The sequence below is a fragment of the Penicillium verhagenii genome, assembly GCF_028828195.1.
Source record: "Penicillium verhagenii strain IBT 33310 chromosome Unknown utg000008l_segment0_segment0, whole genome shotgun sequence".
NCBI classification, from domain to species: domain Eukaryota; kingdom Fungi; phylum Ascomycota; class Eurotiomycetes; order Eurotiales; family Aspergillaceae; genus Penicillium; species Penicillium verhagenii.
In genome coordinates, this window is record NW_026643172.1 from 141873 (window position 1) to 156176 (window position 14304).

Here is a 14304-nt window from a genome sequence, read left to right on the forward strand (position 1 = left end):
GGGCCACTCAAGCGCTGAGTAAGCGGAAGTGGGCGATCCTCGAGGCCATAAGGCCCTAAGGCATCAAGGCTCCATTCGCACATGCTAATATCATATGTAACTAGTTTTCACTTCACAGTTTATTCAATACCCCAGGTAGACCTTGAAGACGTTTCGATAGGATATATCCTATGTACTGAAGACTGTAGAAACTCGAGACTTTCCCAAGTTTAATTTTCGGAAAAGGGGGTATACGCATACACAAAGAGAAACATCACTCGCCAAAGAACTAGTAGAAACGCACAATTTGAGACCAACTTGTCCAGAATGCCAATCGAATCGACCATCTTGCTGAAATCATTGAACATTTTGACCATAAATTACTACCCCTGAGATCTCCATAGTCCAGATCTCAGTCCGAAAGCCCATCATTGAGGTTGTCTGGTGAAATTCCTGTTGGTAGCCAGGTAGAATATAGTAAGCTCTGATCCCTAGATCAAACAGGATTCGAAAATTCCAATGCTGATTTGCAATAAGTCACATAATAGTGCAGATGCAGCAATCACATTCCTCGTCGCCACAGTCGCATCCAAAGCATGGCTTGGAGACTGATTTGATAGGTTTCTTCACAGAACTCCCAGGGCTGCTGGAGGGGAGAGTCCAGTTGGCTGGAATCGAGGTGGAGGCGATCATTGTGGAGAATGGCCCGAGTACGGTACCACGAACTAAATTTTTTTTTTAAAAAAAAGAGTCAGCATACTCCAAAATATTTGAGCTTGAACGTCGAAATTTTGCTTTCATCTTGGAATTCAATGCATCAAGTATCGGAATTCTTTTTCTGGAGTCTCACCTCAGAGAGCAAGGTGTGCGCGATGCAGAGAAGAAAATGGTTTCTTCCCGGAGATAGAGAGGTGTAACTTTCAGGCAGCAATTTTCTTATACTTTTATCCACGATTCATTAATTTGATGCAACAAAACAGACCAATCACGCGTCTTGTCGCTTTATTCAGAGCTGATAGAGACCCGCCACACACGTCACAGGGTCCAAGCTAGTGACTGGATCAAAGCTCTTCCACGGGCAAAGAAAAGGGGTGATAACCAGGGCATCTTTGCTGTCTCTTCTTCCAAGGTTGTTAACCAAAAACAATGTATATTCTTTGGTTCTGAATTATTTGAAATTCCAAGATACATTTCGAGGTGACGGTTGATCGAGGTAGAAATAGGAAGGGGAAAAAAAAGGAAAAATTTGAAACAGAATCCGAAACTCCTTGGCTGGCTGAATGGCCTTTACCACAAACTCCAGTTCCCTCGCCGATCGGGATCACGAGGTACAGTGGTAACACCCATTCGGGACTGAGAAAAGAAGAAATCCACAGATAGAACCCAAAGATGAGTGCTTAGTATTCGTCAGACTGGTAATCGTCATGTTCATCATAAATCAGAGAAGACCGATAACCCCGTGAGGCAAGATTAGCCTCTAGGCCACCGTCGGAGGCCGGGTCAAAATATCCTATGGTGGAAATTAGTTCACCTGTAACCTTTTGAAACTGGAGGGGATAACATACCTCCGCCGCCAAAATAGCTGAGAGCCACGGGAAGGAAGATGAGAGCATGGATGGCAGCAAACACAACTAGCGCCAACCAGACACGGAAGTAATATATCTCAAAGATCTTACTTCGAGTGAAGGCGAGAACACAGACTCCCAATAGCTTGGTAACAGTGATGCCGCTGAAGACGCTTCCGCCGACATTGACTAAAGCGGTCCAGGCACGAGCATCCTTACCCCGGAACTTGACCGGGGCCTTCGCTAGCAGGGTGCGTGAGGGGAACATGAATGCTCGTGCAATATGAGCGCAGAACTCCACGCCAATACCGACACAGATCACCAAGTTTACCAAGGAGACGGCATTCAGGGAGACCCCGGCGATAGCCATGGTTCCAATGATGTCGACTACCGTCATGACCACCGTCGTGGTGATAACGGCACCCGTCGCGATCGAACCCAGGATGACAGAGGTCAGGACAAAGATTATGGCAACAGCAGATCCCAAAAGGGTACCAGTCACTTGGACGATAGAGACATACTGATCAAAGAAAATATAAAACTTTGAGTAGGGGAATATGTCAATGTTGTGCTCCTCAGATAGCCCATCAGCGATCCGGCGAGCTGCAATATATGCTTGAATGAAGTCATTTTGGCTTCGCAAGGGAATATGACTTGTCCGGAAGTGACTGGCGTTGATCATGGTATGTTCCTCATCAATAACCAGAGCAGCGCTGTAGGGGGCTTTCCCACCAAGGGGACATGAAGCGTCGGTAGGCGCATCGATCCACTTCTGAGCATAATGGATAAATTCCGGCCCTGTTGGCATTCCATGAAGAGTGAGATTCCATGCTGGCACACGGCCTTCAAAACAGAGCTTGCCATCTTCCTTACAGCAGTCCTGTTGGGGGTTCAACCAGTACAAGAAGTCATCGAGCCAGCTGGCAGCGGATCCAGAAATGTAGGAGACATTAGGTCTCTTAGATTCCTGCTCCAGCACAAATGGCAGAGAAAACTCCTCACATGAGGTGAATCGCCCACATAGTTGTTGCTGATGATTCCGCTCCGTCACGTTGACACCGCGAGTCACGAAGTATACTGGTGGACCGGTGCGGAAGTAAGAATCCAAGTCATTGAAATAGGGGATAAGGTATGAGTCACTAGGGAGCGCGATTCGTTGGTCCAACCCAAGGGGTACCTTTGGAATCAAGGCCAGACCTGCGGTCAGGAGTCCCAAGAAGATAATCACAACGGCCGCTTTAACCCTCCGGTCAAGAATGAAGGGAGCATATACACGGCGGATAAAAGTCTGCAGAGCGCTCTCTGCCTCCTGATCATCAAAGATCTGGTCATCAGATAACCCGTTCGAGTTCGCCTTCCGCACGGTGAAACATGGGAAGCAGTCGGCTCGCAGACTTTGAACCCGTCGCTGATTGAGGGCTAAAACGGAGATGAACACGGTCACTTGTAGAATGGCATTGATAAAGACGGCACCAGCTGCATATGCCGCAAAGTTTTTGACCGCAGGCATGCTGACAAATGCACCTAGGCCAAATGCCACAGTCTCGGTCAAGGCTGAGAGGAAAATGCTGGGCCCGATTCTTCCCACTGCACGGGCAACTCTCTCATCAATTTCATCATCAGGGTGGCTGAAATTGACTCGCTCAAATTCATGTACAATCAAAAAGATATTGTCCACACCCACAGCGAGAACCAAGAATGGAATGACTTCGGCGATGATCAAAGTCACCTTCACGCCCGCAGCTGAGAATAGACCTACGGAAGCAGACACTGACATCAAAACGATCACAATCCCTGCAATTCCCAGGGTAAACTTAGATTGGACAAGGGCATTGGCAGGGTTGGTTAGAAGGGACTTCCAGGTGACGGTAACCGATCCCAGGGCGAGAGACGCATAGATGAACATGATAATGTAGCTAATCACGACAATCTTGGCATCTGTATTGGTGGATTTGTTAAGCTCTTGTTCCAAGCTGACCTCGGTATTGAAGGAGACCCGAAGTCCACGGTCAGCGGCCTCCTCCTGGACGGCATTCATCACGCTTTGAAGGACTTGCTCCCATTCAATGGCCCTTTTCTCCTCCTCGGAGCCTTGGGCAAAGTTGTTTACTACCCAAGTGACAACCAGAGCCTGGGCATCCAGGACATTGTTTGATTCATCATATCCACCAAGAATCATTTCTGGCTTCAAAGGCTGTTTAAAGTCAGGAAGACAGCTCACGTCACCAGGCGAATCAGTGCAATGAACGATGCGGTCTCTCCAAGTGTTAGGGTCAAGGTTAAAGACAGAACCACTGAAATATCCGGTGAGAGATTGCACTACACAGGCATCGCCAGTGGGCTTGAAACAAACATCATCCAAGAGTAGGCCCTGTTCAAGAGAAAACACACGTCTTACGCGTGACTCAACACCGAACCACCACGATAAGGTTTCGTAACTCAATACTGGACCCGTTTCATTCACCAGAAAGGCTTGCTCAGCTCGGTAGAATGGGCCGAAATTGTCATCGAAGAATGTCTTCTCTTGGGCCGCCGCAGATGAGGGGCTAACCCAAAGGCGAACTGGATCAGTTTCGACTGTGAAACGCAGCCAACCCAGGCTCAACAAGAGCACTGCAATAATGCTGGAGCCAATCGTGATACCTGGAAAGCGCGCACATGCACCACCAATACGGTAAAACATGGCTGATAGCCAGGAGTTTAACTTATATACGCCTTGCGGCTGTTCCATGTAGCCCCCGCGATGCACAACCTCTCCTTCGTCCTCGTCATCACTGGGCGAGGGGTCTTGAAGAAGACGAACCCTTTCAGGTTTGCGGAAGCGACGTTCCTTGTAGGTGACATAACTTGCCAGACCCATCACCAAAAGTAAGAATGCAGAGTAGACAATGATAACGGCAAAGGAGAGGCACGGTAGAAGTCCCACATAGCATGCCTCACGTGTAGACACAGCAGGTAACTCGGGACACACATCAGGACAGTCCACACAAGAACAACGGTAGGTCTGGTCAGGGTCGTTACAAGCCTTAGGCTTGATTGAAACAGCCTCCATCCCCTGTGCATCGGAACCGCGGGGCTCGGTGAGATAATTGATCTGAAATGGGCTGCCGAGTAGCTTTTTATCGCCCAAGAACTTCATGAATTGGTGATAGTCCTTAGCACCTCCACCGATAAAGTCAATCGCTTTCCCACCAGACGCGCCATTCTTGACATCCTTGCAGCTATCAAAGAAGCCACTTTGTGAGATTTCCGACCAAATGTTATCAACTTCAGTGACAAGTGTCTTGCCAGAGCTGCCCTTTTCAGTTTCCGTGACATTTATGAATAGTGATTGATCGGGTGAGCAGGTAAACGTGCAAAATGTATTGAAAAAATTCTCTCGACAGGCGGGACAGGACGCGATAATGCCTTCGGCGAGCTTCAAATTGCTTGAAAGTGCGTCAATCTACGCGAAAAGAAAATGTTCAGTCAGTGAAGTTCTTCCAACCAGCTTGTCGGGCAAGGGTGTCGGAATCACTATACCTGCGCATCAAGACAGCAAACCGGGCCCTCCTTCCATTTCGAACCACAGAGATTCACTAGTTTCTGCCGTACTGAATCCTCCGGTTGATGTGCCAGCCCATTGTCCGGGCAGGGAAGCTCACCACCGAAGAATGACTTTTTCCCACAGTTCCCTCGTATCGCGCATCGGCCTGCCTCGTGGATCTCGGTTTCACCCTGTGCGCCAACTAATGACGGCTGAAAGGCAAGGAAGCCCACTCCGAGGATCGAGGCCACGAGCCCCGATATCCGCATCGTGCGGTAGGGTAAGAAGACAATTCAAATTTCAAGGTTGGTTTCAGAATTCACCTTGTTTCGATACTCTGTGGCGATTCTGAATGGAAGCTAGGGGCGTGGTTCGATGGCCATACGCCCTCCGCTCTTGAGTGCGGAGACGATGACACAAGCTCGATGCCCAGGAGTTGTAGACGCAAGGAGGCAAATGACAGAATGAGTTTAGATTGGAAACACCGATAGCAGAAATATATCGGAGTCCACGGAATAAGAAAAAATCGTATAGAAGAGCGAGTGGTAGGTCAGTAAAAGCAGTCGCAAGGATCGAAGAAGGTCTGTGTAGGAGGAATGAGAAGTTGGGGGAGCATGACGTGCACGGAGACAGAAGAACCGGGCGGGTACCACTTCGGCCCCGCATGGGTACCGCACCATAACAAGTACTCGTATGTTGTGCCGAGCTTCTCTAGTATGATCTGATGAAACAGCTAACGTCAGGCACACATGCTGGTTTTACTAGTAAGCACTTGAGTGCTTCCTTAGATGTACTAGTAACCTACTAAGTAACCTACTGCTGAGGACTATATTATGTATCTTCGAAGACCGCAGAATTCTCCCCCTAATTTTATTGACATTTCAGCTTATTTTTGCTGCGTTTGATGGATTTTATTATGTATTTTACTCTCCAGGCAAAATAAAAAAATTACCCCAAAAATTACCCCACAAAATACATTTGAGATCCATTTTTGGTGTCCCTGTACTGTCATTACATTACAGCTCCAGCCTTCAATGTTTACGGAATCCGAATTCAACCCCCATGGTAAATAAGATGAGCCATATGTACCGGGTCTTGCTGAGTGAAAAATTAAAAAAAAAATTCATGGAATTGTAAAGGGAAAGATACTATCTCTTAACATGATGCGCCACTATGGTTGAATGATGAATAAGCTCTCCAGGGCTGGACTCTGGAGGTCGATGAGTTTATTCAAAATTGATGTTCTACTCGAATACCTTGGAATCAAGACATGAAATCATACTAGTAAATACCATACTATGTTCATGAATCATTGCTACAGTCATCAATTTACATGTGCAAACTCCAACCGAACCTCGGGGTCAACATTATGCAAGATTGTAACAATTTCCGTCCACACTTTGTGCCTCACGACTGCCGCCTCGGGGCTCGTAACAATATTACCAGGGCTAAGAAAGCATGTATCAGCGGCACGAACCATCAGGCCCTGAACAGAATGGACATCTTACTCTGCGATGACCTGATTCTCCAACCACTTTCCATGAGTCTCCATTCCCTGCTCTACCGCATGGAGCAATGTTTTGCTGCCTTCCTCCACCGTCCTAGCAATCAAAGCCTGGATCAACTTCAGGATCCACGGTGCCTTTTCCCTTGTTAAGAGATCTGATTTACAGAATCCCGGCGTCACAGCATTCACAATGACTAGTGGATTTCCAGACCCATCCCGAGGTGCAATTCTGGCTATTTCCATGGCAATAAAAATGTCCATGAGCTTAGTGACACCGTAACGCTCGGTAGCTCCACCTGCAGCCTGAGACTTCTTCCACTGTCCCTCGTCGTTCAAGACGGAAAGAATGCGTGCTTCATTCCGCTCGGGAAACTTGATTGACTTGTGAATATCACTCGTCAGAATGGTTAAATGTGGCTCTGTTGATGGATCTCGCTCTTTGGTTCGCAGAAGTAGCGGCAAAAGCCCCAAACTGAGGAGTGCGGTTGATAACACATTGACCTGGATTCCCTTCTCCCACCCATCGCGGGTAAGACCATACTCAACGGACGCAATTCCCGCATTCATTATAGCTATATCCAAACGGCCGCCCTCTGTGAAAACATGCTTTCGAACTCGAGATGCGAAGGCCTGGACGCTATCAAATGATTCGAGATCGATCGGCCAAACAAGAATCTTTCCCTTGTTGATGGGGCCGGTGCTCGCTTCGATGTTGGCTTTAGCATCTTCACCCTTAACTAGGGTTCGAACGCCCAGAATTACCGTACCGGCTCCCAAAGCAACCGCATGTCTGGCCGCTTCTCGACCAAGGCCAGTGTTTGCACCGGTGATGAGGATAGTCTTCCCTCGAATTGCCGAGGGGGATGGTAAAGTTAGTCTGGTGAACAGAAGGCCGAACAAACCACTCATGTCGCTTTTGATGTCCTTAATATCGATAAGAGGGTGAAACTTCGGAATGGATTAAGTATGCCTGTAGCCTTCGGGGACAGGTTAAAGATTTGCATGCTATTCATTTCAGTGAAGGGCTGCAATGGCCAGGCTAAACGCCTTATATACATCATGATACTCAAAAATCTCCAAGTGATGAAAGAAATAACAAGCCGACGGAGGAACCGCTGGCCGATAAATCATGGATAGCTGCCATTATTGTCCGATTTATTTGCTATTTGGTGCTTCAAGATGTGCGGAGTCCGTCGGATGGAAGTCAGGCCGAGTCCGCCATACAAACCCGCCCGGAGATAAGCCGCTTTTAACTACAGTTGGTATGTATCACTCTTGCCCAGGCGGAGAAAATGATCAGACAAACCTCACATGTGCATCTTGATGAGTGCAAACAAAAACTTCGTTTACAACGATGTCAAAGTTGCGGTCCCCCACATGGACACCTGTAATTTCAATTCTGGCATGTGTACAATGCGCCAAGTCCAAAGCTAAGTGCGACAGAAAAGTGAAAAACGGCCCCTTTCTCAGACTTCCTTGAAACGACAGAACAGAAATAATTTAACATTTTTGAATTAGGTACCATGCTCGCGGTGCAGGTTGAAGAAGCTTACGTGCAAAACTCGGGTCCCACGGCGGGGGTGTTCGTCTGCAAAGGATAAAGCCAAAGCCTCGACAGCCAACAAGAACCCCAATACGGTAAACTCTGAGCCAGTCATCTCCACCACTGTCGATGGAGGTCCCCTGACAGCCCCACCATATCCCACGGGAAATGGCTTATACATGAATTGGTCTCACTCAGCCGGCCATAAATGGGCACAAAATTGCCCTACAACGACATTGGAGGAGGATCAAGCGTATGCTTCTTTACCACGATCTGTAGAAGCTGCTTCCCGTTTCGATGAAACCTACCCTCTCGACCTTTCTTGCTTCTCACAGTTCATGCAGCCGGCCATATCTGGTACGATTGAGGATTCTTATTTCGTCCTTCCAACTCGTGTACCGTCACCACCAATCCAGCTGCCTGATATAAGTGGGATGCCATTGTGGAATCTGCCATGTAACATCTTCCCGGGAATGCTGTCAAGGTCAACTATTGAGGATGGAGAAGATATCAGCAAAGATTGTCTTTCGTAATCATATGTGTTCTCACTATCAAGGGCGAGACGTTCCCGTCAACGGTTCAGGGCCAGTTGCATACGCTGGAAAGCCGGCCACTTTTTGAATGAACTCCAACTACCAGACCTTTGCTGTGCAGTCTTAAACCGCGCCAAGAATATATCAACGGATATGCATGTGTCCTCTACTTAACCAGGAATGGAGCTATACCTAGATAACTCCCTCTGTCCTCTGTGGGTGTTCAATGTTCGAATGTTGGTAGGTATATAGGTATTGATGTGATTGGTTCTACTAGACTCCCGATTCTAGTGATTTTTATGGATGAATTCCCAAATCTCCTTATTATTTCTAACATTTGAAGACTTGAAATCACAGAAGCACTGAAATGAACTTTAGAACGTCATTCTTTCTAGTCCCGGGGGAGAGACCAGCCATTTCTACCTAGGTGTTCTATAGAACATTTATTTGAATACGTAGTATGGACATTTAGTCAAGGTTTGTGGCTATTTAACTGTTCAAATGTTAGATCGAGGATGATTGGAATCTGGAGCTCACTTCCAAAATTCCATCAGGAGGTTCCATTCACAAATATCTGAGAGTGCCCAGGTGAAAATGGACGGGAATCCTGATGAGCACTGTGTAACACGGATCTCTGTTAGGGCATGTGGATTCCCAAGGTGCGAGGTAGTTATATTACCCCGCCATTAGTCACATGACATGCCTTAGTTTTCAGCGTGCGACTAGTCCGGATTGGGTAGATAGATAGATAGTCAGGACTCAGGCTTAGGGGTAAGTATGAAACGGTGCGCCTAACGATTTGCCACTAGATCCGTTGTGGAGCCGCGGGCGAGGCGTTCTCTTGTCAATCTCTCTGGACAGCTCTTCACACTTTCTACTAGCTGATATTAGCTGACAATGAAGGAATCATTTAGCATCCCCTTTTACGCGTCTGATTTGCCCTGTCCTCTACCAACTGAATCCGAAATCGAAAATGCTCCAGACATATCCTTGGAATATGGAGGGAGAAGAGTCGTTGGAATAGGCCATCATTTTGTTGTGAAATTCGGGCAAGGAGTCGATCTCGCTGAAGGCGAGAACATGTTGTTTGTCCGCGAGAATACAAATATCTGTGTTCCACGGGTCTACGCTCTTTACTCAGATACCAAGACTGGCAAAAGCTTTATCGTCATGGAACGCATTATTGGTGAAACACTTCTCGCAGCCTGGCCTCATCTTACACCAATCGACAAAACATATATACTGAACGAGCTGCGGATACAATTCAATGAAATGCGTCAGCTCCCATCTCCCAATTACTTTGGAAATTTCGGCAAAAGAAAGCTTCTGGATGGACTATTTTGGACAGAAGAACCAGATCCGTTAGTAAATGGACCGTTCGATTCTGAAGAAAGCCTCAACGAAGGGATGTTGCGCAAGTACTCCCATAATGGAGGCCCACACTACCGAGTGGAATATCTCCGAAAATGCCTTCCTCTCATTTTTCGAGGCCACAAAGCGACTTTCACCCACGGCGATTTGCAAAGAAAGAACATCATCATTCGGGAGAATGCTCAGCAAGATGATAAGAGAACACGAGTTGTGTTGATTGATTGGGAAAAGTCTGGATGGTATCCAGTGTATTGGGAATACTGCTTGGCTGTTTGTGCTCTCAGATGGGATGATGACTGGCCCGTTTGTATTGACACCATTTTGGCGCCATATGTCTCGGAAGCTGCATGGCTGCAATCATTGCGCCTTGAATTATGGTCATAGACTTTGTGAAGAGTCAAATTGCTTTTTCGTATTCAGTGACTAGCGTTAGGAATGCTCAAGCGGTAGAACATATATAGTAACTTCCCAATGGCCGAAAATAATCAATGCCTTGCACGAAATCTGACCATCAAATTAGACTGAGCACAATAATGAGGATTTCTGACCTTTTTGAAAATACTTGGGAAACTTTCAGTGGTGGCTATCTTTCCAATTAATAAGAAATAAATACTCACTTTCTAATTAGGCACAGGAAATTCTTCAAATAAATTCATAAACGCTTGAAACATACTAGGTATTCCAGATTTCAATGTTGTTGTGGATGAGATTAGATAAGACAAAACATGAAAGTCAAGTGACTCATGCTTATAGGCTATAGTTAGCTGAACGAAGTAAAGCTACTAGTAGGCATCTCACTCAATTTAGTAGTACCTTCAACATTGCACTTCGCCTTACACTTCCTAGCCTTCATTTTCAGCGATGAAATGCTCCATCAAAGCTCGCTAGTTATCGATGTGGTGACAACAGCAAGTGATCTACGCATGGGAGTTCCCTGTACGCTTGTCGACGAAACTCCACTCCAAGGTGGCTCACACAAAGTATTTCGAATCATCTTTCAAGATTCCGTTCAGTGGGCTGCGAGAACCTGCACCCGAGCAGAGGACTGGGAGTATGATTTGCGTTCTACTCGGATCCTTCAACACATCAAACAATGCCACCCAGGAATCAAGGCCCCGGAAGTCTTTTACAAGAAAGACCATCCCGTTCTCTACTCAGAATGGGTTAGCGGCAATCCACTCGAGTCTTGGACCCTTCGTATTCCTCTGAAGAAACGACATGTATTTCTTACCGATTTCGCAGAATTCCTTCTACAAATATGGACTACCCCACCTCCCGGTCATGTTGTGGAGCAAGATCAACACTACTCCGCTTGGCTTACGAGGAGCCTAGACCGAGGCCTACGACGTACCCTCATCGGGACGGCTCGATGGGGCGACGCTATTGATTATTTGATCATGCGCTCTATGATCCCAGCCTATTCTGCGGAAGTTGACCACTATACAGGCCTCGGTCTAGCTCATGGCGATTTGAATGCAGGAAACATCATGAAAGATAACGAGTTCCATTTAACAGGGTAAGATCAAGTTACTCCACTCCTTAATGACCTGAGATTTCTCTCTAACGGTGGATAAACCAAAGAGTGATTGACTGGGATTGGATGTATGCAGCTCCGCTGCCAGCGGTGATAAACCATCCGTGGTTTATAGCCGATATTCCTGGATGGAACAATTTTGGGGTTGAAGACGGAGAAACTTTTGAGAATGATCGTAGCTTCCTTGAAAATGCGATCAAGCAGAAAGAAACCGAGCGGCAAATGTCTCGTACAGTTTCAATGCTACTACGTGACTCTGGAAAGAGGTTCTTCTTTCAATCTGCCTTTCACTACCAAGGAATTCATGGGGAGTTTGTTGGCATGCACTGCACGCGGACGGAAGACAATATGAGAGCCGCGGCGTCGCAGCTGGACATTGTGCTTGGTTTATATCCAGATTTGGTGGGCATAGAAGGCGTGCAAAGGGCCATGGACTTGATACAGAAGGGTTCGACTGCAAAGAATTGAATTGTGGGAGTCGAGGCTTGAAAGAGATTAAACACTTCCAGTTTACTTATTATCTTCAGACAGTACAGTTCAAAATCTTGAATCAGCATGTAGATTATAAAAGGTCTCGTGATATCACTTCGTTAAATATGAAAAGCGCCCCGGAAACCAGACTGTTGAACAGAAACTCCGAATGTGCCAAAAGACACAAAGCATGGCTTTATCTGCAGCGCCAATACAATTAGCGAAAAGGAACATTACAGTCCATAATAAATGGGAAGAAGGAAAAGATTTGCAGAAAAGGGAATCCTTGAATATCCGTTTGATTCAGCTCCGTATGCAGAGGGTATCTTATTTTGGGTGGCATAAGGGGCCCCGGATCAAAAGGGCACGTTCAGTAGCCCTCTTCCTCGTTCTGTTGATAAATATGGCGGGTTCGAGTGGGATCTTTGCGCATTGTTTGGCCAGACCCAGTAAATCCCACTAAGAGATACGAACTTGAATTAGAGAAAGAAAAAAAAGACAGGGAGTGGCAGTTCAGACTTACCCCGGGCATTGACACCGTCACCTGTGCGGAACATGCTCTCCTTCTTGCCAATCTTGCTCTTGCCCTTGGTTTTGGCTGCAAAATCCTGCCACTTGTTCTTGCCCGCTTCCAGTTCCTTGGTAGCCTTGACTTTACGTGCAGCCTTAGCCGGTCGAGCGGGCCCATCGGTGGCCTTGCTAGGGTCATTGCGGGCTTGGTTGGCTAGAGCGGGGTTGATATCAGCCGCCGCTGAGATCACGTTGACATGTGATTGCGGCGCGGGCGACGGGGATGCCGAGCTTCCTGGAGTCCCATCAGCCTTGCGCTTACGCGAGTCAGTGCCAGAGACAGGCCGGATGTCCTTGGCTGTCAGGTTCTCCACGGTGTTGTAGGACTTGAATGAAACCAGGTAGACAGGGTTGCTGGACGAGCCAGTGATGGAGGTGATACGCGCTGGGTAGAACACGTTGTCTCCTGACACCCAACGGGCGAGGACATTATCATTGACGGCGAACGAAACCTGCACCTGTGCTGGTTCATCATGGTCCACGACGGGCTTGTCGGGGCCAGGTTCTCGATACCCTGTATTTTTGAATGCTGGTTTCTGGGGCTTAGAAGCGGTGGGTGCTGTTGGCGCAAGTTCGGCGATGGCAGTTTCGGTGAGGGTTATAAGTTCTTCGAGTTCAGTTTTGAGACTCTGCAGCTCTGTGTTATCGGGATCTACCTGCAAGCTAGACTGGATCGTTTCAAGCTATTGGAGATTCCTGGTTAGTGAGACTGTGTCTTGAGAATGAAATGCGGGGTTTTGGTTGAATTTACCTGAAGCTTGAATTCTTTGACCTCCGCCTCCAGGGCCGCGACTTCCGACATGGCTGTTATTGAAGTATTTCGATAAATTGCACCAAAAAGAGATGAGCTGTCAAGGAGTATGCCAAGTTCAAGAGGGAGAAAGTAAAAAGAAAAAAGAAAAAGAAAAAGAAAATAAGCTCACAGCTTGCCTCCTCACGTGGAATAAAATGCGGAGAAAAGTTGATTGTTGCGATGAATCGAAAGGTTCCGTGAGAAAGACGGTCATGTGACTTCCACCTACAAATGTCAAAATTTTTGGATTTAGGCAGCGTCCAGGCAGCATTTTCGTCTGAGATTTCAAGAAATGCAAATTTTTTTTCTAACCAAAAGCTACTATATACCAATGTATATCATCTCTTACGATATGTCCTCAGCTACTAGCAGGATAGTGGAACACTTTTAAAATTGAGGCAACCGTTGTACAGTATAAAACGATGCTGACGTACAGAATCTACGGAGTACCCACGGAGAACCGATAAGAGATTAGCGATAAGCATATGGTAGCGATCGGCGGGATACAAAGTGCATGTACATTCCGGGGAGTTTGGTACTTTCTTCACCTTCGTTTTCACTACGAGTTTTCAAAACCAGTACATGATTGAGCTGGTTTCCAGACAGCTCTCAACTTCCGTGGGAGAGAGGTACATAGATATATACCCATTTTACATAGATAAACCATGTATCTTCTCGACACATCTGGACAGAGGGGATCCGGCGTGGAATTTACCTATTTGCCACGCGGAACCAGGATAAAGGATGGTCTGATCCTGCTTGGGGAAGCAAGTGGGGTCCAGACCCTGAGGTGGTTGTGAAAAGGACGCATGGCGATACGAGGTGACTCATGCACTTTCCCTTCCCTCTTCTCAATGGTTTGATAGATATGCTGGAAGTAAGGGAACCAGTGAATTCATTCCAGAGAATTTG

The 14304-nt window shown here is 46.9% G+C and overlaps 5 protein-coding genes across 5 annotated transcripts; 2 read left to right on the forward strand and 3 right to left on the reverse strand.

Moving 5' to 3' along the window:
• Window positions 1–1376: 1376 nt before the first annotated feature.
• On the reverse strand, window positions 1377–5339 carry ncr1 (sphingolipid transporter NCR1; the record flags this gene model as incomplete). Its single annotated transcript, XM_057167421.1, has 3 exons — window positions 1377–1489; window positions 1545–4989; window positions 5067–5339. The coding sequence occupies 3 exons, from the start codon at window positions 5337–5339 to the stop codon at window positions 1377–1379; spliced, it is 3831 nt and encodes a 1276-aa protein (XP_057018052.1).
• A 1055-nt stretch (window positions 5340–6394) lies between these two features.
• Window positions 6395–7486, reverse strand: N7466_008033 (putative short-chain dehydrogenase; the record flags this gene model as incomplete). Its single annotated transcript, XM_057167422.1, has 2 exons — window positions 6395–6518; window positions 6579–7486. The coding sequence occupies 2 exons, from the start codon at window positions 7484–7486 to the stop codon at window positions 6395–6397; spliced, it is 1032 nt and encodes a 343-aa protein (XP_057018053.1).
• Window positions 7487–9550: 2064 nt separating this feature from the next.
• On the forward strand, window positions 9551–10408 carry N7466_008034 (aminoglycoside phosphotransferase family protein; the record flags this gene model as incomplete). The annotated part of the gene is made up of 1 exon (XM_057167423.1): window positions 9551–10408. One exon carries the CDS (start codon window positions 9551–9553, stop codon window positions 10406–10408), a length of 858 nt encoding a protein of 285 aa, XP_057018054.1.
• Window positions 10409–10890: 482 nt separating this feature from the next.
• N7466_008035 (phosphotransferase family protein) lies at window positions 10891–11544 on the forward strand (the record flags this gene model as incomplete). Its single annotated transcript, XM_057167424.1, has 1 exon — window positions 10891–11544. The coding sequence occupies one exon, from the start codon at window positions 10891–10893 to the stop codon at window positions 11542–11544; it is 654 nt and encodes a 217-aa protein (XP_057018055.1).
• An 855-nt stretch (window positions 11545–12399) lies between these two features.
• N7466_008036 (tudor domain-containing protein) lies at window positions 12400–13401 on the reverse strand (the record flags this gene model as incomplete). The annotated part of the gene is made up of 3 exons (XM_057167425.1): window positions 12400–12488; window positions 12553–13282; window positions 13351–13401. 3 exons carry the CDS (start codon window positions 13399–13401, stop codon window positions 12400–12402), a joined length of 870 nt encoding a protein of 289 aa, XP_057018056.1.
• Window positions 13402–14304: the final 903 nt, after the last annotated feature.